Below are 27,734 nucleotides of genomic sequence, written 5' to 3'. Positions count from 1 at the left end.
GGAAGTACGGGAGGGATCTTTCTCAAATTTTAAATGTAGGTTCCCCTTGATCCCTCGTTGTGTATGTTATATTTTGAGACTGATCATAAAAACAAAATGGATTAAAAGAAGAACTAAACAGATCTTTCTCATATTGCAATGATCGATTCTATTTCTTTCACATTAAGTACTGTACTAGTAAATATGTGAAATGACAAACTCACTTTGAAGGTTGGCTTTCTTACACATCAGTATTAAGTTTAGATCAAAAGTTACCTCAAGGTGCATTTACTGTTAATATGACTCGATCAAACAGATTAGAGGAAAGAAGAGAAAAGATCGAACTGACAAAGAACTAATGAAGATGGTACAAAGGTGGGTGCCAAGCTCCCTCTGGGATCTCTTGTTTCTTTTTAATTTGTTCATTGAACTTTGTGAAAAGATCACGAATTAGCCCTTTGTCAAATGTGGTGACAGTCGCATAAAACAGATGGTCGCTTGAGCAGATTCGACTGTACTTAGATTCCAATACGGGAACAATTAGTTCCTTAGGCCAAATAAAATAATATGTGTGTTTCCGGTCACCCGGGCTACCTGGAAAAAAATGCGCCGACCTGAAACATTTTTTTAATGAAAATTTGAAAAATTCATTTTGGTTCATTTTGGCGAGCTGTAATCGCGGTATTTTACATCGGTTATTTGTTAGATCACAAAACAAGGGACGTCCTTTTTTCTATCGGATATGATTTTGCTGACTCGGACCTCTTATTTCAGAAGCACTAGGCCTAATTCTTAGATGCAGATTCCGCCCGAAAAATCGAGGCGGAACAAATTCGGCTTGAAAAACTCACTTAGGTGGTTAACAGTTCATGACACCGATGTCTACTCAAGGTGCATATAATATAGATCTCATATGTATGCCACCGATACAAATATATAGTGTATTACGGAATAGAAATTCTTCTCATTTAATTATGGATTTATGGAAAGGAATATTTATTGGACACTGTTGAACATTTAAATGTATGTAAACACGATATACTTTTTCTAAATCCGAACTTTAAAAATTTGATAGTCAGCATCAGGAAAATCAGCTATGGGCAGTTAGGCGGCGCCTGTCAAAAATATCTCGCCATGTAAAACCTCTTAACATTGTTGGAGTCGGTAGGTTTGAGGTTGATGGGAGCGTAACTGTTGGAGGAATAATTCATGGATTCACTCGATTTAAAAATATATATATATAAAACTGTCCTACCTATGTGTGAAGACTAGTACTGCCCACAAATGATTAAAAACAGTAGTAGCCCGGCCACTTGACAAAAACAATGACAGTATTTACAGAATTTTAATTCAATTTCAATTTCAATCAATTTGGCTATTAAATCAATGAAAATAATACATTCTGACAAATTACTGGTAAAATCAATTAAACATTTAATACAATTTCAATTTTAAGAATTCATTATCAAAATAAATTTAAGTTAATACCAAATGAGAAATGGATATTTTTGTATCTAAATGAAAACAGGAAAAAGCTTACTGAAACAAATTTAGTAAAAAAAAACAGTATTGCTTTATGCTTTTGACATATTAACGTACTAGGGTGTCTTATTCAATTTACCCCTGTATAAACACAGGTGTTTACTGGTTATCAAATGAATCTTTATATACATGCTTGATCTGGTTTTTCCTGAAAAATAAGAGGTCAATTGAAGGTGTAGTATCATTTATTGTGGGAATACATACAGAAGACCTAAAACAAATAAGCATACAACGCCATTGCTTCATACTACAATAAAAAAAAATGTTTTAGTAAAATAAAAACTTTTCCCTACCTACCTGAAGTCAAAATATTATGGTGATAGGAAACACACATATTATTTTATTTGGCCTTAACACCAGACTTCACTGTAATTTGTAAAGGTTCACTTCCTGCTATGGTTGCACAATTATTGATGAATTTTCTCGGTATTCTCAGTATTTTCATGTTTGGAAATTGCTCCATAACTTTTTATTATTTTTATTACAGTTTTGATGTAACAAATCTGTCATTTAGGCATAATCTTAGGGCTCGCGCTGTCGGTAGCCAAAGTAGCCATTGGCTAACTTTATTTTGAATTGGCTACTAAAAATACAATTTGGCTACTAAACTGGCTACTTAATTTGTTTAAAATGGGGAAAATCAGTATCTTTGTCCCAGAAATGTATCTATCTACTCGCGTGTGTATTTTGACTGACACTGACTGATTGCGTATACATAATCAGGGCCGCCACAGTTCAGCGTGCGCTGTACGACTGCTAGCTAATGCTTTTGTCTAAGTTGTCAAAACAATTAGCAAGCTTTAGATGGCAAGATTGGTTTGGTTTGGTTTTATTTTGATTATTAAACGTCCTATTAACAGCTAAGGTCATTTAAGGATGTGTCTCTATAAGGGATGTCACGGTTCTGGAATTTTTCGGTTTGGTAATCATTTTTGTTGTCGGTTTTCGGTTATTTCAGTTCGGTTCAGTCAACTTTGTAATCTATGTACTTTATATATACACAATCACAAGTAGAATACGTAAACAAACTTCATTATGTACACACTTAAACTGTTAAACAGTAATATACAATTGTCTACTAGTCCTCTGAGGGTATTGAGTATAAAGATACTAACACGAAGAATCTGTCACTTGTATTAGGTATTTCGCTGTCTACAACTGTCCCTTCTTAAGTTGACTTATTGAAACATCTATGTAATATATATTTCCTTCATTTTATCATGCAAATATCTCCATTGCACTATCTATATACTTACTGGACAATCATGTTCTTTCCTTTATTATATCATGGCTTGCAAACATTTCAGTCTCCAGTACGCATGTTGCTCATGCACCTTACGTTTTGACAATCTGACTAGAATCATAAGTAAAAAAAAAACAATATTAAATTGGTGTACTTTACGGGATCTAACTCAACAATGTCCGCCCATATCGTACATAATATACATATATATACCGCTACGAAATCGGGTTAAAGTCGTGTGTAAACTTTTTCAATGCTAAGGATCTCATTTTAATTAGATTAAGGCCTTGTGTTGTCAATGTTTTCTGCACTGGGCCCATATGTTGAATCCAGTTTCATTCGTAGCTCTGCTGATTTCAAAGTTATATAAGATGTAAAGGCCAACATTGATTGAAGAGGTAAATCCCGTGTTTAATTTGTGTTTATACATATATCTAGTATTCAGTTACCGTCTTGCGACGAGAAAATCCAAGTAGAAGCTGCCTTTCAAACCATCCTGAAGAACACAGTTGTACTTATTATTGCTGTTGCATGACTATGGAGTCAGGGGCGTGTATCGATCGAGATATGACACAAATAATACACGCTTTTGCTGCTACCAAACAACTACCACCCACTTATATAGAACCGAACCGAAATACGGAAATCATGAACCAAACTGAACCGTTGTCTTTTGAACCGCGATTAACCATTATTTCGGTTAACCTTGACATCCCTAGTCTCCATGTATGTAGTGTATGCGTGCTTGCATGTGTGTATGCAAGAGACGGGGTGTGTTGGGTGCTTGGCTCCTTGTGATAGCGTGGATCTGATGCTGACTTTATAGTGCTATCTCCCTGAAATACCATGCTGAAGGCACACAGCACAGCATTCCGCCAGGTCACACTATACTGACAATAGGTGAACCAGTTGTTGCCATTCCCTTAAATGTTGAGCATTAAGCAGGGAATAACAACTACCATTTTTAAGGACTTTGGGGCAGAGTACTCTTTAACATCATGTTTAATAGTATTACACTTAAAAACATTATTAAATATTGAATGATTTTAATGTAGGGTCCATCTGTAACAGTTGGAGGCCAAGAAAGTATGGCGACTGTTTTGAAAAATGGCTACTGAAATTCACACTTAGCTACTGATCTTTTAGGTCCAGGGTGAGCCCTGAATCTGCCATACTGTTTTCGGCTACGTTAATTATAGGGAACATTGGAAAGAGGGGAACTTAGTTGATGTAGTATTGGTATTTAACGAAATTAATAATAAGAAAATATTCCAGTTATTTCCAGTCTGTTAGTGATTGCCGTTTAAGNGTCATGCTGAAATATGGTATTAAAATTCTCGCTCGCTTAATGAACACCTCCGCCAAAACATTGATGTCAAACATAATTGTGAAATGATAGATGTAAACTAACAATTCAACTATTACAGGGGTAACAGTACTGTGTGTCAGGTACTTAAAGATACTGCCGTTAATCCTCTAATTCTTGTATGTCTGGCTGACACCTTTATAAACTCAAAGGGTGCTGACTGCAGTTTGGGTCGCACGGCACTGCAAAAGTCGAGAAAATTTGACAGGATTGTCATCCATTTCTTTTATCTAGTTTTCTTGCATTTTGGTAGCAACTTTAAGTCAGTGATGATATATTATCATATTTATCTGAAGAAATTTTCATTTATTTTTGCAGGAAAGGTTGCAAGATCCTGCGTGTTATTCCACCAAGTACTGGCATATCAGATATGAATGGGTGTATTGTTATTGACTCTGATGAAGAAGATGAAAGGTAACGATTGTATCTCTTTTTTCCTGTTCATTGAGAAGGCATTTCCATTTAGTAATACAAATTGGCAAGGTAGTTCTGGTTGAAATGTGTTTATTATTTTGCTTGGCACAAACTGTGTTGCAATATTTTGTTTTTAGTCTCCTTAGGTAGAAAGTTTGTTAAATGAATGGCCACAGTACACTTTTCAAGTCAAAGGTTACACTTCACCATGGCCACTTTTTAAGTAAAAAGCTTGTGTTTCACGATATCTTGCAAACCCCTTAACAGATTTAGTTACCATATAGTGTGCCATGTTCTCATAAAAACCCAATCGCCAGCCAATAGTAAATCGCTATTCATCAACTTTAAAGCAGGTATTTTTCAGGTCAACATATATTATATAGCATGTGAATATTTAACCACCAGCTATTCTTTTAAGTCAACCACCTGATTCTAAACTGAATGAGAACACTGGGTTTGGTAATATAAAGTTTTACACCTCGTTAGATATTGGTAGTTATTGGTCAGTGTTTAGAAAGACTCAGATGTCACAATTGACCACCTCATGGGAATGGGGATATATCTTTGTGAGCCTGCATTCACTTTGTTTTTATTTATTTGACTTTCAGGAAAATGCCATTACTTACTTTGAGGTACTTTTTCTTGTTCCAATTTTGTGTTTTTTATAATCAGACACTTTTTGTTCATTCCGTCGAAGGTGAAACAGTTGCCAATTACGTTCATGATTTTCCATTTTTGTTCAATTCATGGATATATATACAAGTAGCATGCCTCAAATCTCATACAAGTGATGAGGTGCAACAAGTGATGATGCCTCTTTGGCGTCCATGTCGTCCTTGTGCTGTCGTAACTGTTAGTTGACCGTCAACGTTTCACTGTTACGTTTGCTCCAAACAGCACCTTCCAAACTAAAAAGAAGAATTCAACCATATTTTGGTGCTATCATCCTTAAGCCATGAGGATAAAAAGTTACACAAATAAAGAGAATGATACTGATGATGGCAGATCATGAGGAGCTGGGTCAAAAGTTGTAAAATAGGCTAATTTGCATTAAATGACATTTCCCAAAGTACTGAGCAGGAACCAACCCAATTTTAGTGCTAGCATCTAAGGCCATGAGGATTAAAAATTGTACAAATAATGAAATATAGGGAGTGACGATCCTGGGAGCCAAGAGGCTGAGTAAAAAAGGTCAAACGAAACGATTTTGCTTTTAAAGGTTGTCATACATGAAAAAATATTGAATGACCTATTATAGCTATCTCCAGCAAAGGATGTAACATTCCTTCATTGTTCATGATCATGATGATTTTAACATATATGTATATATTACCCTTACAGTAATATGAAATTCTAATTATAATGAATATTCATAATTTTGTATCGATGCATACTGGGACATCCTATGATGTAGTTGGATCAGTACACAGCCTTATTGTTATGTAGCAGAAAGGAAGACAACACATACTACATATATTGCATATATTTAACCAAAAAAAGAGAAATGCAAAAATTGTTGTCATATACTGCAACGTTTGGTAAGGTGTTTGTAATTCAAATTTCTGATCGGTTTAGGTTACTCAGTGATAAAATTACTGCGCATTGTTGTGTTTTTTGCAAAATTATTTCGTTTATATCTGTTATGAACTAAAATTTGTTGTCTGTCAATTTAAATTGTCAGGCTTAGGGATCACCATGATTAATATTTGGGTTATGCGGTTATACTGGAAAAACTGTGTGCACTGTTATTTGTGCATGAAATGCTTCGTCAATTTATGCAAAATGTAGTTTTTTGGTACAATTACGTGTATGCATGTAAAATAATATTGTTTTTTCCTTAAATAACCTTATCAAGACTACAAATTAATATTATTATACACAATAGGTGTATTTAAAAAATCCTCCACTGCTTCAATGTTGCACTTTATATTATCAACCAGACATAGATATGTGTCTTTGAGATCAAATAGGGTTTTATTAGGTAATAATTAAGGAGTGATAATCCTTTTTAAACTTGAGGTATCTGGAACTGATTCATGTTGATAGAATACACTGTTTTTTGCATGCAGTTATGTGGACATGAAATATTGACAACTGTGCAGTTTTACTAACAAAGATGTATCAATATGTTTAATATGATTCTTTTATCTTGTTCTATAATAATTTTTTTCAAGAATGTGAGTCTGTTTTCAGTTCATATAGGCCATTTCATGGTTCTGGAAGTGTATATATTAGCACATTAAGTTTATTATATAATCACACTCAGCACACAAAGACTGAAGAAACCTTTTTTCTAACAATAGATATACAAAAGTGATCGAGTTAAGATACCATGTTGATCTGATGGAAGACTGGGACACCCTCAACTCATTTTTTGAACTTGTTAATTACTGCATAAGTTAAGAAACCTGGTGTATCCTAAATTATGATAATCTGATTAAACCTCATTTCATGTCAAAAGATTTTCTCAAAATTGGCCGACGTGTGTTTGTTGGAAAACATGGGATCATGTCTGATAGGTCATGGCTAGTTTAAAATTCAGATTATGTTTTTTCTCCAATCTGAAAACGAAACACGTACAGCTAAAGGTAAAATTGGTAAGCATGATTTTTGTGTTTCAATTTATTACTTTCTTAAAATGTGAAAATTTTGTAAAATTTCAACATTGTGTCCTGGCCGGTTGGTCCTCTCTGCATACAGCTTTGATCACACACATTGTACTAATGGAAAACTAGACGGGTGATTACATTTGTAGATTTTAAATAATGAATGTGGTCTGGTACTGATGTACATGCTGCAGTGTATTTACTATTTAACAGTGCAACAAAAAGGAAGGGAGGACCCATCCTGCCGGCGGAGCAATACCGCTATGTCGTCCAGGAGAGGGGTAAAAACAACATCACCATAACAGTACCATCCAAACAAATCAGGTGGGTCTTCCATCTAATAGAGGCCATTGGTAATCACATGTACAACAATACTGACATATTAAAATTACTACTAATAGAGCTGCCATTATGTTAAATGTTGGTAATAGATTACAATAACTAATGTCACAGTTCACTTATAATTCTAAGTATTTAAGGGGTCATTAGCTCACCTAGCCCAAAAGGGCGTTCGGCGTCCGGCTGGCGTTCGGCGTCCGGCCGTCAACTGTTTCTTTTAAACGTCTTCTTCTGAAGAACTGGAGGACCTAGGGTCATGATAATTGGCCAGTAGGTACCTGGGATGGAGTGCTATAAAGTTTCCTGATTTAAATGGGCTTGACCTACTTTCAAGGTCACAGGGCTCAAATATGGTCATGATACTTGTGTATGTTATGGAGACCAGCAATGCAAATCTTTATCTTTATTATAGTAATGAGGTCAAAGGTTAACTTAAACTGCTGGTCAGGGGTCAAATGTCAACATTGTTTAAAAGCTTTAAAAATCTTCTTCTCAAGTTCCATAAGGCCCAGGGTCAAAATATTTGGCCAGTAGGTACCTGGGATGGAGTGCTATAATTTTTTTTCATTAAAATGACCTTGACCTTCTTTCAAGGTCACAGGGCTCAAATATGTTAAAAACTTCAAACAACAATATCCTTAAAAACATTTGAACTGGAGTCGTAATACTTTGGTATGTTATGTAGACCAGCAGTGCAAATCCTTTTCTTTATTACAGTAATGAGGTCAAAGGTCAACTTTAAGTGCTAGCTGGAGTCAAAGGTCAATGTTGGTTAAATGCTTTAAAATTAAAATTAAAATTTCAAATTTCAAACAACAATATCTTAAGCGTTTAAGAGATGTTAAAATGTCTTGTGTTCTAGTTACCAAATTTGGTCTGAAGTTACCTATATGTCAGTTTCATGTAACAAAAGAAACAGGTGAGCGATACAGGCCCCCTGGGCCTCTTGTTTTAGATAAATGTTTTATGTTATATTGTTCATAGGACAATCCTATTCCTATATTCTGTAAAACATGTAAATATTTTCCCCAACAGTCGAAAAAAGGGCTTGTACACAAGAGATAAGAGCAAGTTGTTCCTTAAGCAGTACTGTGAGCCTTACATGGGCATCTGGAGAGTCAAGGTAAGAGATTATAACATTGCTATAGAGAGTACAATGCAGACACTTCAGGATCCCTGTACCACTGCCATAAACTGAAACAAGGCATTGGAAACTGTTTTTCGTTATAACTATTGCTTTGATCAATCATTTCTAAAAACATCATACCTTACAAACTTTTATGGGGGAAAATAATTAAAACGAACTATATGTAATCAACAACATTGTTTCGAGTGTAATAAAAAATATCTGCAGAGCTTGACCAGGATTACTATTTCCTATACCCTGAAACTCAAATTGTTATAGCAAGTGAGTCAACGGAAGTGCCAATTGCAATACGCTTATATCTAAAACAAAAAATGAGAGGAGTGATACGAAAAAACACAGTGGAATTTTCAAGTGTTTTGTTTGCAAGAGACCAAGGATCCTTAGCTCATGTTCTGTCAAATCAACCCTCTTAGAATGAGGTAGTGATCACTTATACTTGTAGAATGATTTAGTCATCAGGTATGTTTGTTGTATGATGTAGTCATCAAATGATTCATAGAGTAATGTAGTTATCAATGTTCTACGTTTGCAGAATGACATAGTAATTAAGAAAGGACTAGATAAGGCCAGTTTCCTGGACTTTTTCTCTGGTCCAGTCCCAGGGTTTGAGGCCACAGAGTCCAAGAGGAAAGGGCTGCCGGGATCAAAGAAGGATGAAGAGATGGAGGAACAGGAGGTCTCTGGGAAAAAGAAAAGAAAGAAAGAAAAGGAGGAAAAACAAAAAAAAGAGAAAGGTTAATTATTTGGTGTTATTTATATTACCGTTACTATGGATATTGATGCAAGCATTGTTTTCCATTAGAACGTAGATTTACTAAATTTACTGAGGTTACAACATTCACCTTGGACATTGATCCCTAGTCATATAAGGGTATGTAGTTGGTAAGTCAGTGGTACTCGAATTATTTCCTGTTGGCTGTCAGGCTTCGTGTAGATTTTCAATGATCTGGTATTCTATGTCCTGTAGCGAGTGTGATTGTAGGTGGAAATGGACAGCTACTGGGTTCAGTGGGTTTTTTTTGCCTGATCTACAGCCGTCTAACGGCTGCTTCCCCTAGTCTGAAAATTACTTATTTTCCCAAAATAAAAACATTTTCCCAAATAGAATACCTGTCTTTGTTTGCTTATTGTTGTAATCTATGATTTTATCCAAACATGTCTAAAGAGTATGTTAAAATACATCAGTCATTCTCTCGAACAATAATAACTTCAGCGATCAGAAATTTTCCTTTTCTGAGCAAGGGGAGAGAAGTCAAATCCGAATATTCGAATCTAGGTCATGATAGCGTTTGATACGGTCATCAGAATTTCAAGCGTCAAATTAACAACTGCTTTGATTCGCAGATGACATCAGGTTCTACACCATGTCGCATAATTCAAAATTCTTCACTAAAAACATCAGAAAAATTGATTCCAAAGGACTGACTAAAATAAGCAATGCATTCAAGGAAGCTACAAAGTCTTGTAGACACAGAGACGATCCCGTAATTTGCTAAGTTGACTCGTGTGTGCCTGATCTGGGCTTTTATCTGCTAGGAGTGAAAAAAACTCTTTACCATCTTTCAGAATCGGAATTTGCTTTTCGTATAGTGTTGCGAGACACACATCTGCGTGACACTGTTGTATGACAAATGCATCACCAGCTGTGACACATCCAATTAGTCTTTTCATGTCCCAAAGGTCAACTAGGAAATGCTCCATTTTTTCTGTTGTGTCGCAAATTGCCAAGTCAGCACACATAAATATTGCCTTTACTGCCTCCCTGTTCCAGTCAAGTTCTATATCTCCAAATTCAGTAACCCCTCTGTCATAGAATGGAGAAGTGGACAAAGAAGAGATTGATTTGGTGGTACATGTACCTTGTTAAACTTTATTAAAATTGTGATTTTAAAAATTCTAACCTTGTCAATGATTTTCATCTTACATTTTGTGAAGAATCTGTTTCAAATTTTAAATAGAAACAAAATGAATAAAGAAATATGTCATTTTTTAAGAGCAATTAATTCTCTACAAAAACTATCAGAATGCACCTCGGAGCTTCTAGAATTCAATTTTTTTTCCCGGAACCCCCCAACATGGTTTCGCGCATTCTGCGCTCGCGCTTCCGCTGCGCGCAAGACATCTTGTATTTTCCCAATTGCAAAGGAACAGGTGGTTTTAAAATGGAAGTAAAAAACCCACTGGTGTTGTCTCTGTGTAGTATTTTGTCTGTTAGATGGAATAAGTTACAGAATTTAAATTGGTGTTTGGTTTCCTAACACCTAATTCTTGTAGATTTCATTTGGAGCTGGTGATCAAGTATACACAATTCTTAGTAGTGCAGCTACCCCAAAGTCTTCCCTTGTAATTAGTCTCCTTGGGGGGACTATAGTTTTGCGTCTTGTCCATCCATAGCTTCACACATGCTGGCTTACACCTTTTTATTGATGGTGAACATGAAAACATGTTATTTAGTATTTACTGGATGTCTTATATATAGGTCGTATTATGTTGGTAGGAAGTAGGTGCATCAAACAAAGCTCATATATTATTATATGATTTAGGGGGGGGGCTTGAAATAATTGTAACTTTGTCATGCTCATACTTGATAGGTTTCATCCGGGAATATTTGAAAGTAGAATACTAATTAATATTAATCTGTGTGTTGAACTGAATTTCTTTTCTACTTTAGCTGAAAAATCTCCCAAACCAAAAGCTGATCTTGAGCTAACTATGGAACAAAAGGCAGCTATCAAAGAACAAATGAAATTGCAAAGGATGGCAGAAAAAATGGCAGAAAAAGAAGAAAAACGGAAGAAGATGATGGAAGAAAAACAAAAGCTAAGAGAGGAGAAGCAGAAGGTGAATATTTGATACTGAACCTCTAATGGAAAAATTCTCCTTTGTTCATATAGGGTTCCCTTAAGGGTTACTTATGTTACAAGGGTCCTCAGGTTCTCCTTTAAATAATACTTTTCATCTCCAGTGATATTACCAATGTGATTGATATTTAATTCACTTTCAATGTTAAAAACAAATTTACTCCAGACTCAGCTGTTGTGGTTATATTGTTAGCAGTGTTATAACCAAATTTACTCCCGACTCAGTGGCTGTAGTCATATTGTTAGCAGTGTTAAAATTAAATGTACTCCCGACCCAGCTGTTATGATTAAATTGTTAGCAGTGTTATAACCAAATTTACTTCCGGCTCAGCTGTTGTAGTTATATTGTTAGCAGTGTTAAAATCAAAGTTACTCCCGACTCAGCTGTTGTGGTTATATTGTTAGCAGTGTTATAACCAAAGTTACTCCCGACTCAGCTGTTATGGTTATATTAATTGTTAGCAGTGTTATAACCAAATTTGCTCCCGACTCGGCTGTTGTAGTTATATTGTTAGCAGTGTTAAAATCAAATTTGCTCCCGACTCAGCTGTTGTGGTTATATTGTTAGCAGTGTTATAACCAAATTTACTCCCGACTCAGTTGCTGTAGTCATATTGTTAGCAGTGTTAAAATTAAATGTACTCCCGACTCAGCTGTTATGATTAAATTGTTAGCAGTGTTATAACCAAATTTACTAAGCTGTAGTGCTTATATTGTTAGCAGTGTTATAACCAAATTTACTCCCGACTCAGCTGTTATGGTTATATTAATTGTTAGCAGTGTTATAACCAAATTTGCTCCAGACTCAGCTGTTGTAGTTATATTGTTAGCAGTGTTAAAATCAAATTTGCTCCCGACTCAGCTGTTATGATTAAATTGTTAGCAGTGTTATAACCAAATTTACTCCCGACTCAGCTGTTGTAGTTATATTGTTAGCAGTGTTATAACCAAATTTACTCCCGACTCAGCTGTTGTAGTTATATTGTTAGCAGTGTTATAACCAAATTTACTCCCGACTCAGCTGTTGTAGTTATATTGTTAGCAGTGTTATAACCAAATTTACTCCCGACTCAGCTGTTGTAGTTATATTGTTAGCAGTGTTATAACCAAATTTACTCCCGACTCAGTTGCTGTAGTCATATTGTTAGCAGTGTTAAAATTAAATGTACTCCCGACTCAGCTGTTATGATTAAATTGTTAGCAGTGTTATAACCAAATTTACTAAGCTGTAGTGCTTATATTGTTAGCAGTGTTATAACCAAATTTACTCCCGACTCAGCTGTTATGGTTATATTAATTGTTAGCAGTGTTATAACCAAATTTGCTCCAGACTCAGCTGTTGTAGTTATATTGTTAGCAGTGTTAAAATCAAATTTGCTCCCGACTCAGCTGTTATGATTAAATTGTTAGCAGTGTTATAACCAAATTTACTCCCGACTCAGCTGTTGTAGTTATATTGTTGGCAGTGTTATAACCAAAGTTACTCCCGACTCAGCTGTTGTAGTTATATTGTTGGCAGTGTTATAACCAAATTTACTCCCGACTCAGCTGTTGTGGTTATATTGTTAGCAGTGTTATAACTAAATTTACTCCCGACTCAGCTGCTGTAGTCATATTGTCATCAATGTCATTACCTTCCTAATCCTGATTTTCGTAGGAGCGAGAGAAGATGATGGAGGAGCGCCGTGTCCAGCTGGAGTACCTGAGAGAGTGGAATCGTATACGTGACGACATGGAATGTGATGACCTGAAGGTACATTTAATCTATAGTACATCTAGGGATCCAGCCCAATGTATAGCTTAATATAGCTTCTGTTTGCATGTATACTTGTGATACAAATTATGATTAATTTTGGTAGGATATGATCCCAAATACTTCAAGATAAAGTTAATGAATGGTATATATATAGTATTATATGCAAAGTTTTGAAGAGGGCCAGTTGTACAATATGTTAGTAAATTTGTAAATTTGACCCAGTTTTGAATCTGGTTCCTTGCGAAAGAATAAAAAAGAAAATAAAGAAACGAGCAAAAAAATTGTGCATATGGAATATATTCAATTTGTTTATACATGTATCATCATCTGTCTTGCCTATTGCACTGTATGGGAGCTTGAGGTATGTGTTCGTAGTGCCAAGAATTCAATTAGGAACTTAAAGATACATGTACTTACCAGGTATAAAGTGCTTTAGTTTCATACAGTCTAACTTACAGGATATTGCTTCTAGTATGATATTTTATAATTCAAGTTCTGGTAATGAATAAAGCAAAAATACACTTCAACAAAATATATGCATTATACAGTGTCTGTTTGTACCATGTCTTTAATGTTAGCATATAAGGTAGATGAAGAGCCCAGCACTTCTGTAACAGTAAATTAGAGTAATGTAAATAACTGATTGGTTTACAGGTATTGCCAGAGCCTCAGCCGGTAATGACCAAGATCCCAGTGGAATCCTTTGGTGATGCTGTAATGGTCATTGAGTTCATCAATGGATTCAAAGCTCTGTTTGATTTGAAAGAGTATTTTCCCAAAGGATTTACATTTGGTAAGATAACCATCACTTTGGACAGGGTCAGGCTTTTCCTGAGATACACTCAATACTTGAACTGCACCCAGTAGAAATAAATTTAATATGATTAAAAACAAAAAACACATGTCAGTTGTCATAACTTTGGTGCATGGTTATATTTACAAGCTTTGGTAGGTTTGGAAGGATACAGTAGCACTTTGCCATTCTGAACTCTGACAATCATGGACATATATCTTGATTTCTGACCCCAAAGTTTCAGATTGCTAAGGTTCTACTGTGTAGTTCAGATTATTTGGTCAAATCACACCTGCTGAATGACCTGAAAAATGTACCTATCACCCGTGACCAATGCATGACCCGCATGGGTCATACAAATTTCCCGCATTCTGTCAACATTTCCAATGTGATACATAAAGATGAGAGGAAGAAACAGATAGAGGAGCTTCTAGATGAGTTCATGCTTTCAGTATGCATCAGTGATGAGAGATGCCAAGTTTTCTACAATAACTCAAACTACCTGTATGTACAGGGAAATTTGTATTTTGAAAAGAGAGAATGTAACAAATTTGAAATGAGAGAATGTAGTAAAACAATTGTGTGAATAGATTTGTTTTATTTTTTTAAAAAAGTCCTCAATCATACCAGAAGACACAAAATATGTTATGCTGTGACAGCGCAAAAATTAAATGATTAATTTTGACGTGAATTTTTTGTCGTGCGTTATCACCCCCCCCACCCCCACAGAATTTCCCATGTCCGGTCATGACCCCCATTGGGAGATTCAGGGGTTAGCAGGTATGTCTAATTGGTATTCTAGATTTTGTGGTCACTATGTCAAAGGTCAGGGTCACAATGGCTATACATAGACTGAAGTTTTGGGAAAATGTTGGTTTCTGGATGCTATCTCTTAGCAATACATCAGATCTAAACCAAACTTGAATGGATGATGCCCCTCGAGAGGAGGACGATCCCTATAGAGGTTGGGGATATCGGATCAATGGCGCAGTAGTTATTGATATACCGGTACTGACATTTTATTTAGAGACTGAAATTTTATAAAAATGTTGATTTTCAGATGAGATATTAATCAATCTTAGATGTTGCTCTTTTAGAAAAGAACGATCTCCGTTGAGCATTGGGGCTACTGCCTGACATAATTCTGAATTGTGCTAGTTTCTGGAATATGAAAATATGTTTATTTTCTATCACTGTAATTGGACACGTTCCCAAACCTGATGTTTATTCAGGGAGCACGTGTCGGTTTTACTGATGTTTTTAGCCCACCATCATCTGATGGTGGTCTATTCAAATCACCCTGCGTCCATCGTCCGCCGTCTGTTGTCTGTCCTTAAACAATTCATGTTTTCGGTATTTCTCAAGAAGTACCAGACGGATCTTTCTCAAATTTTATATGTAGGTTCCCCTTGGTCCTTAGCTGTGCAGGGCAATTTTTGAGACTGATCGGATAAACAACATGGCCGAGAGGCAGCCGTCTTAGATTTTGATAGTGAAAGTTTGTTATCCCTATTTCTCGGGAAGTACGGGAGGGATCTTTCTCAAATTTTATATGTAGGTTCCCCATGATCCCTCGTTGTGCATGTTATATTTTGAGACTGATCATAAAAACAAAATGGATTAAAGGAAGAACTAAACAAATCTTTCTCATATTGCAATGATCGATTCTATTTCTTTCACATTAAGTACTGTACTAGTAAATATGTGAAATGACAAACTCACTTTGAAGGTTGGCTTTCATACACATCAGTATTAAGTTTAGATCAAAAGTTACCTCAAGGTGCATTTACTGTTAACATGACTCGATCAAACAGATTAGAGGAAAGAAGAGAAAAGATCGAACTGACAAAGAACTAATGAAGATGGTACAAAGNGGTTGGCTTTCATACACATCAGTATTAAGTTTAGATCAAAAGTTACCTCAAGGTGCATTTACTGTTAACATGACTCGATCAAACAGATTAGAGGAAAGAAGAGAAAAGATTGAACTGACAAAGAACTAATGAAAATGGTACAAAGGTGGGCGCCAAGCTCCCTCTGGGATCTCTTGTTTCTTTTTAATTTGTTCATTGAACTTTGTGAAAAGATCACGAATTTGTCAAATGTGGTGACAGTCGCATAAAACAGATGGTCGCTTGAGCAGATACGACTGTACTTAGATTCCAATACGGGAACAATAAGTTCCTTAGGCCAAATAAAATAATATGTGTGTTTCCGGTCACCTGGGCTACCTGGAAAAAAATGTGCTGCATGGGTGTTTGTGTTGATGTAGTTATCTTAATGTTATAGAGGTACTAGAGAGAGCCTTGATGGAGACTGACCACAATGGCACGTTGACAGACATCCTGCTCATGATGATTACGGCTGTGTTCAACCTTCAGGAGGAGGAGGAAGAAGAGGAAGAGGCTCTTTCCAAAAAGGACAAAGGGGACAACCAATGTGGGTAGCACATCTCTGTTGTCATGTGATCACTTTCCTATAGTGGCCCATTAAACTGCAACTTAATGCTAAGTAACTCTTAATAATGAAAGGTATTATAGATATGCTATTCTTGAATTACTAGTGAAATTCAGAAATATTTTCTCTCCTCATGAAACTAATAATGTGAAAAACCAGTAATATCTATTTCTTATTTTTGAGTATTAAAGCAAATTGTACCAAAGAAGACAACATCATCAAACTTACTAGCTATGTTTGAAGTAAAGACTTTTTTCCTTAGTGGTGGACATAATTGATGATACGGATGCCTCCACTTACCAGCTAATAGAATCAGCAAGTAGTTACTCCCAGATTCCTCAGCTTAACCATGGTAAGCAGCTCTATTCTTTGAGGATTAAGTTAGGATTGTACTTTACATTTAATGAAGATTGTTCTTTTTAAATATAATTAGCACCCTGTATCAGAGATTTATTGGGATATTTCAGAAAAATGGAACTGGAGTCCAAATTATAAATATCATAAAATCTAGGAAATTGCTCCCTCTGCACCCTCCCTTGACAATGTTAATATTGAAAAAGGATATTGCGATCGCCTTCTCTCCTCTGTCATGCGTCCGTAAACAATTTACATTTTCAACTTCTCCAAAACCCCTGTACCAATTTCAATGAAACTTTGCAGAAACATTCCATGGCCAAAGGTCAACCGAAAGTGTGAAATATATGGTCCCCAGCCCCAGGGGCCTGAGGGGCAGGGCCAAAAAGGGTCAAATTGACTAAAATTTCAAAAGTTTTTCAAGATCCAGAAATGATAGCATCAAATACTCTTCATAGATGGAAGGGTCTTAAGGTGCTTTACCAAAATTGTGAATGTCATGACCCTGGGGTCTCACGTTTNGTCTTTTCAAGATCCAGAAATGGTAGCATCAAATACTCTTCATAGATGGAAGGGTCTTAAGGTGCTTTACCAAAATTGTGAATGTCATGACCCTGGGGTCTCACGTTTCCCCCTGGGGAGGGGATAAACTTTACTATAGTTTATATAGGGAAATCACACTCTGGACCAACATTTGTTTTTCCATTGGAATTAATTCAAACTTGGTTAGCATTATCATTATTGGATAGCAGTTTGATGGTATGCACATATCAGCCCTGAATGACCCCCCAGGGGCTGATGGGTTGGGCCAAAAAGGGTTGAATTGACTGAAATTTCAAAAATCTTCTCAAGAACCAGATATGGTAGAATCAAATACTGTTCATAGATGGAAGGGTCTTAAGGTGCTTTACTAAAATTCAGCTGACTGACAGAACCACTGTGTACATAGTACATATATATACTACAGATCTTTCACACCACTTTTGCATTACAATAGTTCAAGTTACCTTTGTAACGAAATGATTTCTTTTTTCATTTGGCAACATCGATAACATCAGATTTTACATAACTCGGGTGACCGTTAAGGCCCATGGGCCTCTTGTTTAAATATTTTTTTGATGTACATGAACGTTATTTGTTTTATTAGGCTCCTTGCTGAAGAAGCTGCCACTGGATTCCTTCACTCTATCAGAGATCCTCCGTCTTCACCTGTTGTCAGCAGGAGCTAGGGGCAAGGAGAAGAACATCAAGTACAGATATCAACAGAGGGGTGGCTACACTTCTCAGGATGATCCTGGCTTGGATTTCAGGCGCCAGGAACAGGCTGTTCTCAAAAACCTCTCCAGCTTGTGTGTCTTTGACCTTGAACCAGGTAATGCACATCACAATGACATTTGTTTACTTTTACCTGGCTCTTCCATGCAGTAGACACTTGAGTTTTAAACATTAAGTTCCTTAGCTAAGCCATTAGTTTTGATTACCTGGTAATTAAACTTTTTTAGCCCTCCATCTAATGATGGTGGGCATGAAATTGTCCTTCATCCATGGTCCGTCTGTACTTAAACAATTCTTGTTATTGCTATTTCCCAAAAATTAGTAAATGGATCTTTCTCAAATTTCATATGAATGATCCAATGGTCCTTAAGTTAACTATCGGAAAAACAAGATGGCCACCATATAGCCATCTTTTATTTTGCCAGTTCAAGTTAGTTATTCAAATGGTCTGTTGTCCGTATAGTCCATCTTTCTAAAGAAGGACTTAACAGATCTTTCTCCAATATCATATATGAAGGTTCCCCTTGGTTGTAGTTGTGCATGTTTCATTTTAGGACTGATCAGAAAATTAACATGGCTACCAGGCAGCCATCTTTGATTTAGAGAGTTTAGAAACTTTTTAAGGTCATATGAGTGTATTGATAAACGGAAATAGGAAGTACATCCCTAGTTGAAAATCCAATGTAGGGAGACAGTATCACAATTTCCGCATATTCTTATGTTAAATCTTAAACTGATGAATATTGTATGTTTATGAGGGCCCCGTATCGGAGATACGGGTGCCCTATAGTTATCTCTCTGTCTGTCCGTCCGTCTGTCTGTCCACAAATTATGTTCCTGGCTGATAACTTTGGTATTTATTGACCGATGTACATGAAACTTGGTCAAGATGTTAAGGTCACAAAAATTCACATTGAGGTGAAAGGGCAAAGTCATTAGGTTCAAAGGTCAAGGTCAAATTTTACATCTTTTCACTGATGAACATTTTGTTATGATATCAAGAAGCAAAGTTGGTCGGAATTAAAGAATAAGTCAACTGACCAAAGATCAGGGTCACTGGGTAATGGTCCAGGTCATTTGGGTTCAAATGTCAAAGACAAAGTGGATCTCTGACTTTGACCCTGGCTCTTGATAGAGGAGGTATATAAGGTGAAACAAAGCAAATCAAAGCTAACAAATGAGTATTGCACCGGTATTCACATTTCTGTTAGCCCAGCAAATATGGAGGTGGAAGGAACCAAGACTCGTATCATAGTACAGGTAAAATGTATATTTTGCTTCCTTGCGATTCTTTTTGAAGTCCAAATGTCAAACGTCAAGCTCAGCTACATGGGCAGATTGCTTCTCGATGATTATGGGGGATATATTGCCACAAGACGGGGCCCTTACTGACCTGTCAGTGTTCTAGTTATTGACAGAACAGTGTGTCCTCTCAATATCAAAGTATTTCAAAGCAGTCCAGGCATTTATTCAGTTGTTTTTTATCAATGACTGAATGAGTCGCATGTGTCCATTTTTCTGTACTTCAGGAAACCTTCTACCTATTTCACTACTGTGATAACTCTTGCATGCAATTACTATATGTATTTGGTTTTATTATAAAATGTCAATTTTTAATCATTTATAGATAATTCATTTTACACAATTTCAGCATTTATTAAATTGATAAACATTAATGCAATACTAATCTATGGCAGTATCATTTTTATTGACATGATTTTGCAAAAAATTGTGTTTTATTTTTTTTTCAAAATTCACTCCTTTTACATAAATTTCCTTTTAAAATTCTTCAAATTCTGACAACCTATACTTATTTTGTGGTAGAAAATGTTCTTTACTTCAAAGCAATATAACTACAAAATTTGAAGAAATTCTACTGAGAAATGGTGACACAAACCTATTACCTTAACACTATTTCTCAAGAAGCACTCCACAGATCTTTCTCTAAATTTGTATGAAAGTTCTCCTTGATCCAAAGTTGTGCATGTTTCATTTTGGGACTGATCAGGAAAACAAAATGGCCACCAGGCAGTCATCTTCTATTGTGAACTTAAAGTTTGTTATCACTTATGCTAAAGAAGATAATGAACAAGGATCACATTTGAAAGGGCGCTCTCAGACTCAGCATTATAGAATTTTTTATCAAAGTTACCACAAGATATATTTATTGTTGACAAGACAATCTATCAGATAAGAGAAAAGAAGAGAATTGAAGGAAAAAGATCAAATTGACTTAAAACTAATGAAGATCTTACAATGGGTGCCAATATCCCAGAGATCTCTTGTTTCTGCAGAAAACTAAATGTACTAGTTTTCGTTGTTGTAGTTGACAAGTTGAAGATACTACGTGTACTGATCCAACAGATTCTGACATATGCAGCAACACGCGACACTATTGAAGATAATTATGAGAGATTACGCCAGTTGAAATCTGACCTGAAACAGATGCAGTGGAGTGAACATCGTCGTGAGCGTGAGGAAGCTGCTATCCGGTAAGTTTTAGCATCGGTTGTCCTTCCTGGTTGAGTGTACCTTAAGTTGGGTCAAACATTGGGTATAAAAAGTGCATAACCCGTCAGACTGGTTATCATTTGTTTAATGTGTGCCCAAGGTGACATTACTATTATATATATATAATATATAAACACTTTCATGATTTTTTACCGACATTTTGTATCAGATCAGTTGAATAAAATTGAAATGGAAGATAGCATTTATCTAATAGTAGTAAAATGCGACCAATTAAAATATGTAAATGCACAACCCTGCCGCACTCCAACCCCCCCTCCCCCAAAAAACCTGGCCCTGAAAGTAGCAATCATACGAGAAACGCTTATGCCTACCTTTCAGATATCCAACTAGTTATAACCTCCTGTGAAAAAAACAATACTAATTCCAATCATTTCCATGAGAACGGTTCAATCATATTTCATATTGTTGACTACACACCTGGGAGTGTCGCATTTCGCACATGTTTTGCTAGTAAAGCGTCTACACAACAACTGAGTACATAATAAAGTTTTCGTTTGTTGGTGCAGTTCTATGTACGTAAAATTATTTGGGATTTATAGAAGTACTTTCAGTAATATAACTTTTATTTTGGATATATCATTTTCGAGAATGTACCATCAGTAGCAACCAGCTTGGCAGTGTTTCAAAGTCTTCAGGTGAGTGCGTTTGATTTTTGATATTGAATGCCGATCAGGGTGCGTGATGCATTGAATCGCAAAACAGTCAGTTGTAGAATGATAACCGGTCTGACTGGTAATGAGCTTTTAATACCCAGCGAGACCCATACTCATGAAAGAAATAGTTCTTGGTGATTTGAAATATATCTCTCCCGAAAAAAGTGTATTTGCATTTAAAAAATGAAAAGAAGCGTTTTTGTGAAGATTTTGTGTTCATTTTTCTTATGATTTTTTAAAAACTTTTCTCCAGATACAAGCGTCGCCAAGAAGAGCGGATGATGGAACGAGAGAAACTGGAACAAAAACGTTTGAAAAAAATCCAACTGTATGAGGAAAGATTACGATTGCAAGAGTAAGGCTTACAGTCATGGTATCTCTGTACCTTGTCACTTAGTGATACTAGGTTACCTTTTATTCTGAATATAGCTCCCTTGGGCTGACAGTACTCAAACATCATATTGCTTCTGTGCCTGGGTTGTCTTTGAAAGCATATTACATCAAAAGGGTCTACAAATCACAGTCACTGCTTTTGATCAGGTGTGTCTGTACTTAACGAGATATTAAAATGGGGTACTGGGATTATTCCTTAATTTAATCCTGTGTATCTTGAAATGGGCAAAGCTTATTCCTGTCAAAATTTAAGTCTGTATATAGAAATGGGCACCAAATTTATTTCTTAAAGGTAAATTGGTTTGTAGAAAGGTGCTTAGCTTATCACTGAATTGAACTTATTTAGAAAATGCACTGAGTTTATTCCAGAATTAGCTTTCTAGTTAGAAATGTGCAATGAGCTTATCACTAAATTAAACAGTGTGTAGGAGAGGTATTTTCTAGACCTGAACTGTCTGTAAAATATTTGATCAAGAATGGGTCATATCACATCTTTTAGTTTATGCATAATTTAAGTTTCCATACATCATTGTCTTTCTTTTCTAAGCCTCACAGTCGTCTTAACTCATACATTGATTGTTCTTAGGAAGAGATTATTGAGGTCAAGATCACTTGAGACTGTTGAGAGAAATCTAGGTCTGCTTTTGATTAAGTTTCATTAAACAAAGAGAAAGCTTAATGAAACGGAATCACCCCTATCTATTTTAAAACACCTGACTGCAAAAATTACATTGATACTTTCGACCACGGTAGGCTCATCACTCATTACAATAAATAGAGATTTTACTATTCTGTGCAGGGTATAGACAAATAGAACAGGATGTGTATTTTTAGCTCACCTATTCGAAGAATAGCAGGGCTAAGGTAGTCAACCCGGCGTCGGCATCCCACCTTCCGAGGTTGGGCAAGTTTTTCCTGACAGTGTTGGATCAACACACTCAATACACAGTTGTCTATTTAATATGAGTTTCAATCATTTACATTGAGTGTAAGCAGCGTGCTGGACCATATTTTCATATTTTAGGGGCCAAAAACAGCTTAATTGGACTAAGTTAAATTGGGGTTAAAGTTTTTGGGCAATAAATCATTTATATCGAGTGTAAGCAGTGTGCTGGACCATGTTTTAGCTTCCAAAAACAGCTTTATTGGAATTAAATTTGAGGTTAAAGTTTTTGAGCAAGTTTTTTTGTGAAGTGTTGGACAACCACCATCAATAGGCTGTTGTCTATTATAAGGTTGAAGTATTTATATGGTGTGTCGGCAATGTTCTGGACAATATTTTTCATATTTTAGGGGCCAAAAGCAGTTTCATTGGCCTTGGTTAAAGTTTTATGGCAAGCTTCAGATTAAGTTTTTGGGCAAGTTTTTTAGGTCATCTGAGCTTTTAGCTCAAGTGACCTATTGCTATCCGTCGTCGTCCGTTAACATTTTACATTTTCAACTTATGCTGAAATACTGGCAAAGGGATTTCATTAATATTTCATGGGAAGGTTACTGACATCTCCCTGACCAAGTGTTGTTATTTTTCGGGTCGATCAGAAATCCAATATGGCCGCTATTTCAAACTTAAAAACAAGTTCTAATAGGCCGATTTAACTGAAACTCGGTCTAGGAATGATCAGCTCATGGACCTGACAAACTGGAGTTAACGTTATACTTAACTATTTTGTACTCAAATTGGTACATATTTCAACAACAAAAATAAATACTGTAGGATTCAGTCAGGTGACCGTTTAGGCCCTTGGGCCTCTTGTTTGGGTAGTGTTGGACCACCGCTATCAATAGGCTGTTGTCTATTGTAAGGTTGAAGTATTTGTATTGAGTGTAAGCAATGTTTTGAACCATATTTTCATATTTTAGCGTCCAAAAACAGCTTTATTGGGCTTCGTTAATTTCTTAACAATTACATATCACATAGATGTTTCTCAAGTCTACAGGTATATCCCCATATACTAACACTTTACAATTAACGGTCCTTGAAATATGCTGGTGGTAAGTGAGGTGGCAAATAAAATGACAGGCACTATATCAACGTTTTACTATACATGTGTTTCTATTGATAGTTGCAGTATTATAATAACATACATAGGGGAGCTATGCTGTTCTCCAACAGCTCTTGTTATAATTGTAAAACTTGTTAATGACTGTGTTATTTGTTTGATGTCCCTGTAGAAGTGGCCTACCCGTACCACCCTTACCTGAGGAAGAAGAGGAGGATGAGTCTGAAGTGATTCGTTCAGAGCAGGAGAAGGAGGAAGAACGTCTACAGGAGGAAGAGGAAGAGGCTGACAAAAAAGCAGAGTTTGGGTTACAGGAGAAGGAGATGATTGACTCAATTTCTCGCCTTCAGCATGCTAGTCAGACCTATCCCCTTGGGCGTGACAGAATGTATCGACGATACTGGGTTTTTCAGTCACTACCAGGGCTCTTCATTGAAGATTGTGAAATGCATGTTAAGGATGAATACTTAAAACCAGTTCCACAAAATCCCAATTCCAATCCTTTTACTAACAGCACTGTGTTTGGACAACAGCTCCCCACTATAGATATTCAGGCACCTCCCAAAAAGAAATTACCAGAAGAGAACGGAAGTGACAAGGAAAATGATAGCATGAACACTTCCTCAGTAAATAACAGTATGAATTTGTCAACAGCAGACAATAGTATGAATGTGTCTACTGTCAGTAACAATACTCCAGGAAACAATGAACTCATCAGTGACAGTCGGGCAGAAACACCGTTAACAAATGGTGGAAGTAGTGAGGGGGCCAAGGACGAGGTGTTAACGATTAGTGATGATGACTCACAGCAGGGCAAAGCAGAGGGAATGGAAACTGATCAGGGACCACCGATACTCGACAGTCTGGCAATCAAGCAAATACTGGAGGGTCCAAAGCATATGTGGACCTATATATCCACGACAGAGCAGTTTGATCAGCTGACGAGTGCTCTTAACTCTCGTGGTTATAGGGAATCTGCTTTAAAGCAGAGTTTGATGGATCAAAAAACCAGAATATCAGAACTGATTGAGAAATGTCCTACAAAATCTCTGTGCACTGCACCAGCTGTTCCTGAGAGTTTAATGGAGGAACAAGAGCGGAGTGTGTCACCTGCCATAGAAGGCACTTCAAGAAAAGTTCCTGTTAAGAAAGTGGCAAAGGGCTTGATAAAGGGAGATCTAGCACAGGAAGTGTTAGAAATCAACCTTAGGGAGCTGTTGCTGGATCTAGAGGAGAGAGTGTTTGTAGGAAGCCTGGGATCTCTCAAGGTATTTTAACATTACACTTCATAAGTATAATTTTTTATATGAGTTTCCATATGAGAATAACGAAATTAATCACTTTCAGTTCAGCAAGAAACTGAACCAGGCCCTACTTGTACAAAAGGTGATAAATAAGCCTAATTACTGTAAAACAATATTTTTCAACCTCTAATAATTTGGTCAATATACAAGGTAAAAACTTGATGTGATTTTACCCTGCTGAAATATTTGGTATATGAAAAGTTTTAACTCAATTAATGGTTGTTTTTAAGATGCACAAAAACTTTGATTTGCGCTAATCACTGATTCAGCTATTCACCTTTGAACAACTGGGCCTAGGAGTCTTCATCGTCTTGTGTTTAAGTTTTCTTGTGTAAATGAGGAATGATTCTTTTCTTAAGGTGTGTGAAATGGAAACAAATTAAAGATCCCTTTTATTGCATTACCAAGAAAAAGTTTGTGATTATATACATTTTTTATAAGAAAAGCAGTTTGGATCACTGTTAAGGGTTTTTTAGGGTACCAGTCACACCTTTAGTGTATTCTGTGTTTATTGGGTTAATCATGTGATAGATAATATTCTTCTGTATTATCTATAAAGGGAGGGATCATGTAGTATAATAAAGGTTTTTGTTTCATTGTTATACATGAATGTATCCCCCAACTTTATAGTAGAAGTAAACAGTAATTGCTTTGTCAGCTCATTCATCTGTAGTAAAAAATTGCAGTTGTGTACAAGTTATTTCCTGAACCTTTTGATTACATATTGGTGGTCGTTAGTCAAGGTTAAAGGTCAAAGGTCACATTTTCCCTATTGAAATCGGGATATATCTGCGAGTCACTGCTCACTATGTTGTTATGGAAAGCACTGGGAAATAAATTATTGAAGCATATAGGTCATGATCATGAACTATGATTTTTTGTTTTGCCCCTTAAGCTTAATCTCGCTGTTTAGCTCTTTGTGCTGTATATGCACTGTATATGTGTAGCACCCTGAGTATATCATACAATAAAAACACTTGTATTATCTATGTAAAATAAAAGAATCTTGTGCCTGTGTAAAATTAAATTTTCAGTTGATCTTTTTTTTCTTTTGTAAAATCTATTAATGGTAATTTTTAATAGGTTAAAGACCGGTTTGTGTGGAGGGATGCTATAGAACATGGAAGCTACGACCCCCAATCAAATGATCCTGTTTTCATTAAATTTGATGACAAGATTGAAGAAAAGTATGTATTGTGACTTACTTAAAAATACAATTTACTCTGAACTGAGCTTGACAATATCTATTCAAAACTGTATACGATGGTATTCAATTGAACCTGAAACACCATTATTAAACACAAAAATGGAATATGATAGGTCCCATATAAACCTCAGTATTTTTGTTTTCATAAGGTAAATTCTGCTGTTCTTTTTAAGGGAGAAAGATGATGACTCTTCGTCTGTAAGTTCTGAGGGCTCTATTGAGTCCACTGTCAAAGACCTGGCAAAGGCATTGTTACAGATAGAGAAAGCTGTTGAACCCAAGTACATGACTCCACCTCTAGGTAAGTGTGCTACAATTTCTGTATATTTTTGTTTGTACTTATTTTTGGTGTTTTCCTCACTGTGATGGTTGTCGGCTTTCCAATTACATAGGATGCACATAAAAACAATCTTCAATCCTTACACACTATTTCATAATTTCATCGGTTTAGGTGAGAATGCTGAAAAACAAAAACTAAAGCAGCAAAAGAAGAAAAAGAAGGAAGAAGAAGAGGAGAGTGATGGTTGGTATCAACTAAACTGAAAAAAATGATCATTCAAATTACGTTAGCAATGTTAATACAGTACACATTTCAAAGTATATAATGTTGAAGTGGGAGCGTTTTTGCATTAATAAAAAGTGATACATTGTAGTACATGTATACTCGATAGGGAATATAGCCATAGCACTAAAATATATTTTATATAACTGATAACAGAGGGAGTAAATACTTGAACAAAAACTTCTATTTTACAAAATATGTTCTGCAAAGATTGTGTTAACAGTAGTTCAGAGTTTGGGTCTAAAATTAGAAAATCATAATTACAGTAGGCAATGACACCTAGGGCAGGTATAGATATATGTAGCATTGCAAAACGTTTTTGTATAATTGACAAAAAATGTGTAGGATCACTTTAACAGTATAAGCAAAAGAAAGACATCAGACACAAGACTTGACATGATGGTAGCTTGCTACTTTTGGTAAGCACCATAAGACAACCAGTTTCATTTCTATTGGTTTAGGAGAGGAGGAGGAAAATGTGAAGACCCAGGGACGATACCTGTTGGAGCGATGGGAGGATTCCTTGCTGTACTCCACCAGTCTCTCTCAAATCTTTCTTCACATGGCTACCCTAGAGAAGAGCATAGCCTGGTCCAAGTCTGCACTCCATGCCCGTTGTCGAATTTGTCGTAGGAAGGGTGATGCAGAACAGATGTTACTTTGTGATATGTGTGACAGAGGTCACCACATGTACTGTCTAAAACCTAGACTCAAGGTTAGTCAGATTTTACTTTATCAATGACAGAGGTCACAAATGTACAGTCTAAAACCTAGACTCAAGGTTAGTCAGATTTCACTTTATCAATGACAGAGGTCACAAAATATACTGTCTAAAACCTAGACTCAAGGTTAGTCAGATTTCACTTTATCAATGACAGAGGTCAAAAAATATACTGTCTAAAACCTAGACTCAAGGTTAGTCAGATTTCACTTTATCAATGACAGAGGTCA

The 27,734-nt window shown here is 36.1% G+C and overlaps 1 protein-coding gene across 5 annotated transcripts in view; it reads left to right on the top strand.

Annotated features, from left to right (window-relative positions):
* LOC110460304 (bromodomain adjacent to zinc finger domain protein 1A-like) overlaps positions 1-27,734 on the top strand; it is a 39,128-nt gene that overhangs the window by 3,855 nt on the left and 7,539 nt on the right. For 3 of the 5 annotated variants that reach the window (XM_021513134.1, XM_021513133.1, XM_021513132.1), the window contains 18 exons: positions 4,449-4,544; positions 5,153-5,176; positions 7,364-7,474; positions 8,525-8,612; positions 9,169-9,370; positions 11,308-11,477; positions 13,155-13,250; positions 13,908-14,046; positions 16,336-16,485; positions 16,766-16,855; positions 18,005-18,229; positions 20,459-20,624; positions 21,571-21,672; positions 23,883-24,978; positions 26,098-26,201; positions 26,395-26,522; positions 26,673-26,744; positions 27,239-27,498. In XM_021513134.1, the coding sequence (XP_021368809.1) occupies positions 4,449-4,544; positions 5,153-5,176; positions 7,364-7,474; positions 8,525-8,612; positions 9,169-9,370; positions 11,308-11,477; positions 13,155-13,250; positions 13,908-14,046; positions 16,336-16,485; positions 16,766-16,855; positions 18,005-18,229; positions 20,459-20,624; positions 21,571-21,672; positions 23,883-24,978; positions 26,098-26,201; positions 26,395-26,522; positions 26,673-26,744; positions 27,239-27,498 (3,319 nt within the window). The remainder of the gene's footprint in view (positions 1-4,448; positions 4,545-5,152; positions 5,177-7,363; positions 7,475-8,524; positions 8,613-9,168; positions 9,371-11,307; positions 11,478-13,154; positions 13,251-13,907; positions 14,047-16,335; positions 16,486-16,765; positions 16,856-18,004; positions 18,230-20,458; positions 20,625-21,570; positions 21,673-23,882; positions 24,979-26,097; positions 26,202-26,394; positions 26,523-26,672; positions 26,745-27,238; positions 27,499-27,734) is intronic. The other 2 variants (XM_021513135.1, XM_021513136.1) reach the window with 2 other exon arrangements.

This window comes from Mizuhopecten yessoensis, unplaced genomic scaffold (genome assembly GCF_002113885.1).
Source record: "Mizuhopecten yessoensis strain PY_sf001 unplaced genomic scaffold, ASM211388v2 scaffold10355, whole genome shotgun sequence".
In the NCBI taxonomy this organism is placed as follows: domain Eukaryota; kingdom Metazoa; phylum Mollusca; class Bivalvia; order Pectinida; family Pectinidae; genus Mizuhopecten; species Mizuhopecten yessoensis.
The sequence above is the reverse complement of the archived record's forward strand: the minus strand, read 5'-3'. Positions and strand labels throughout refer to the sequence as shown.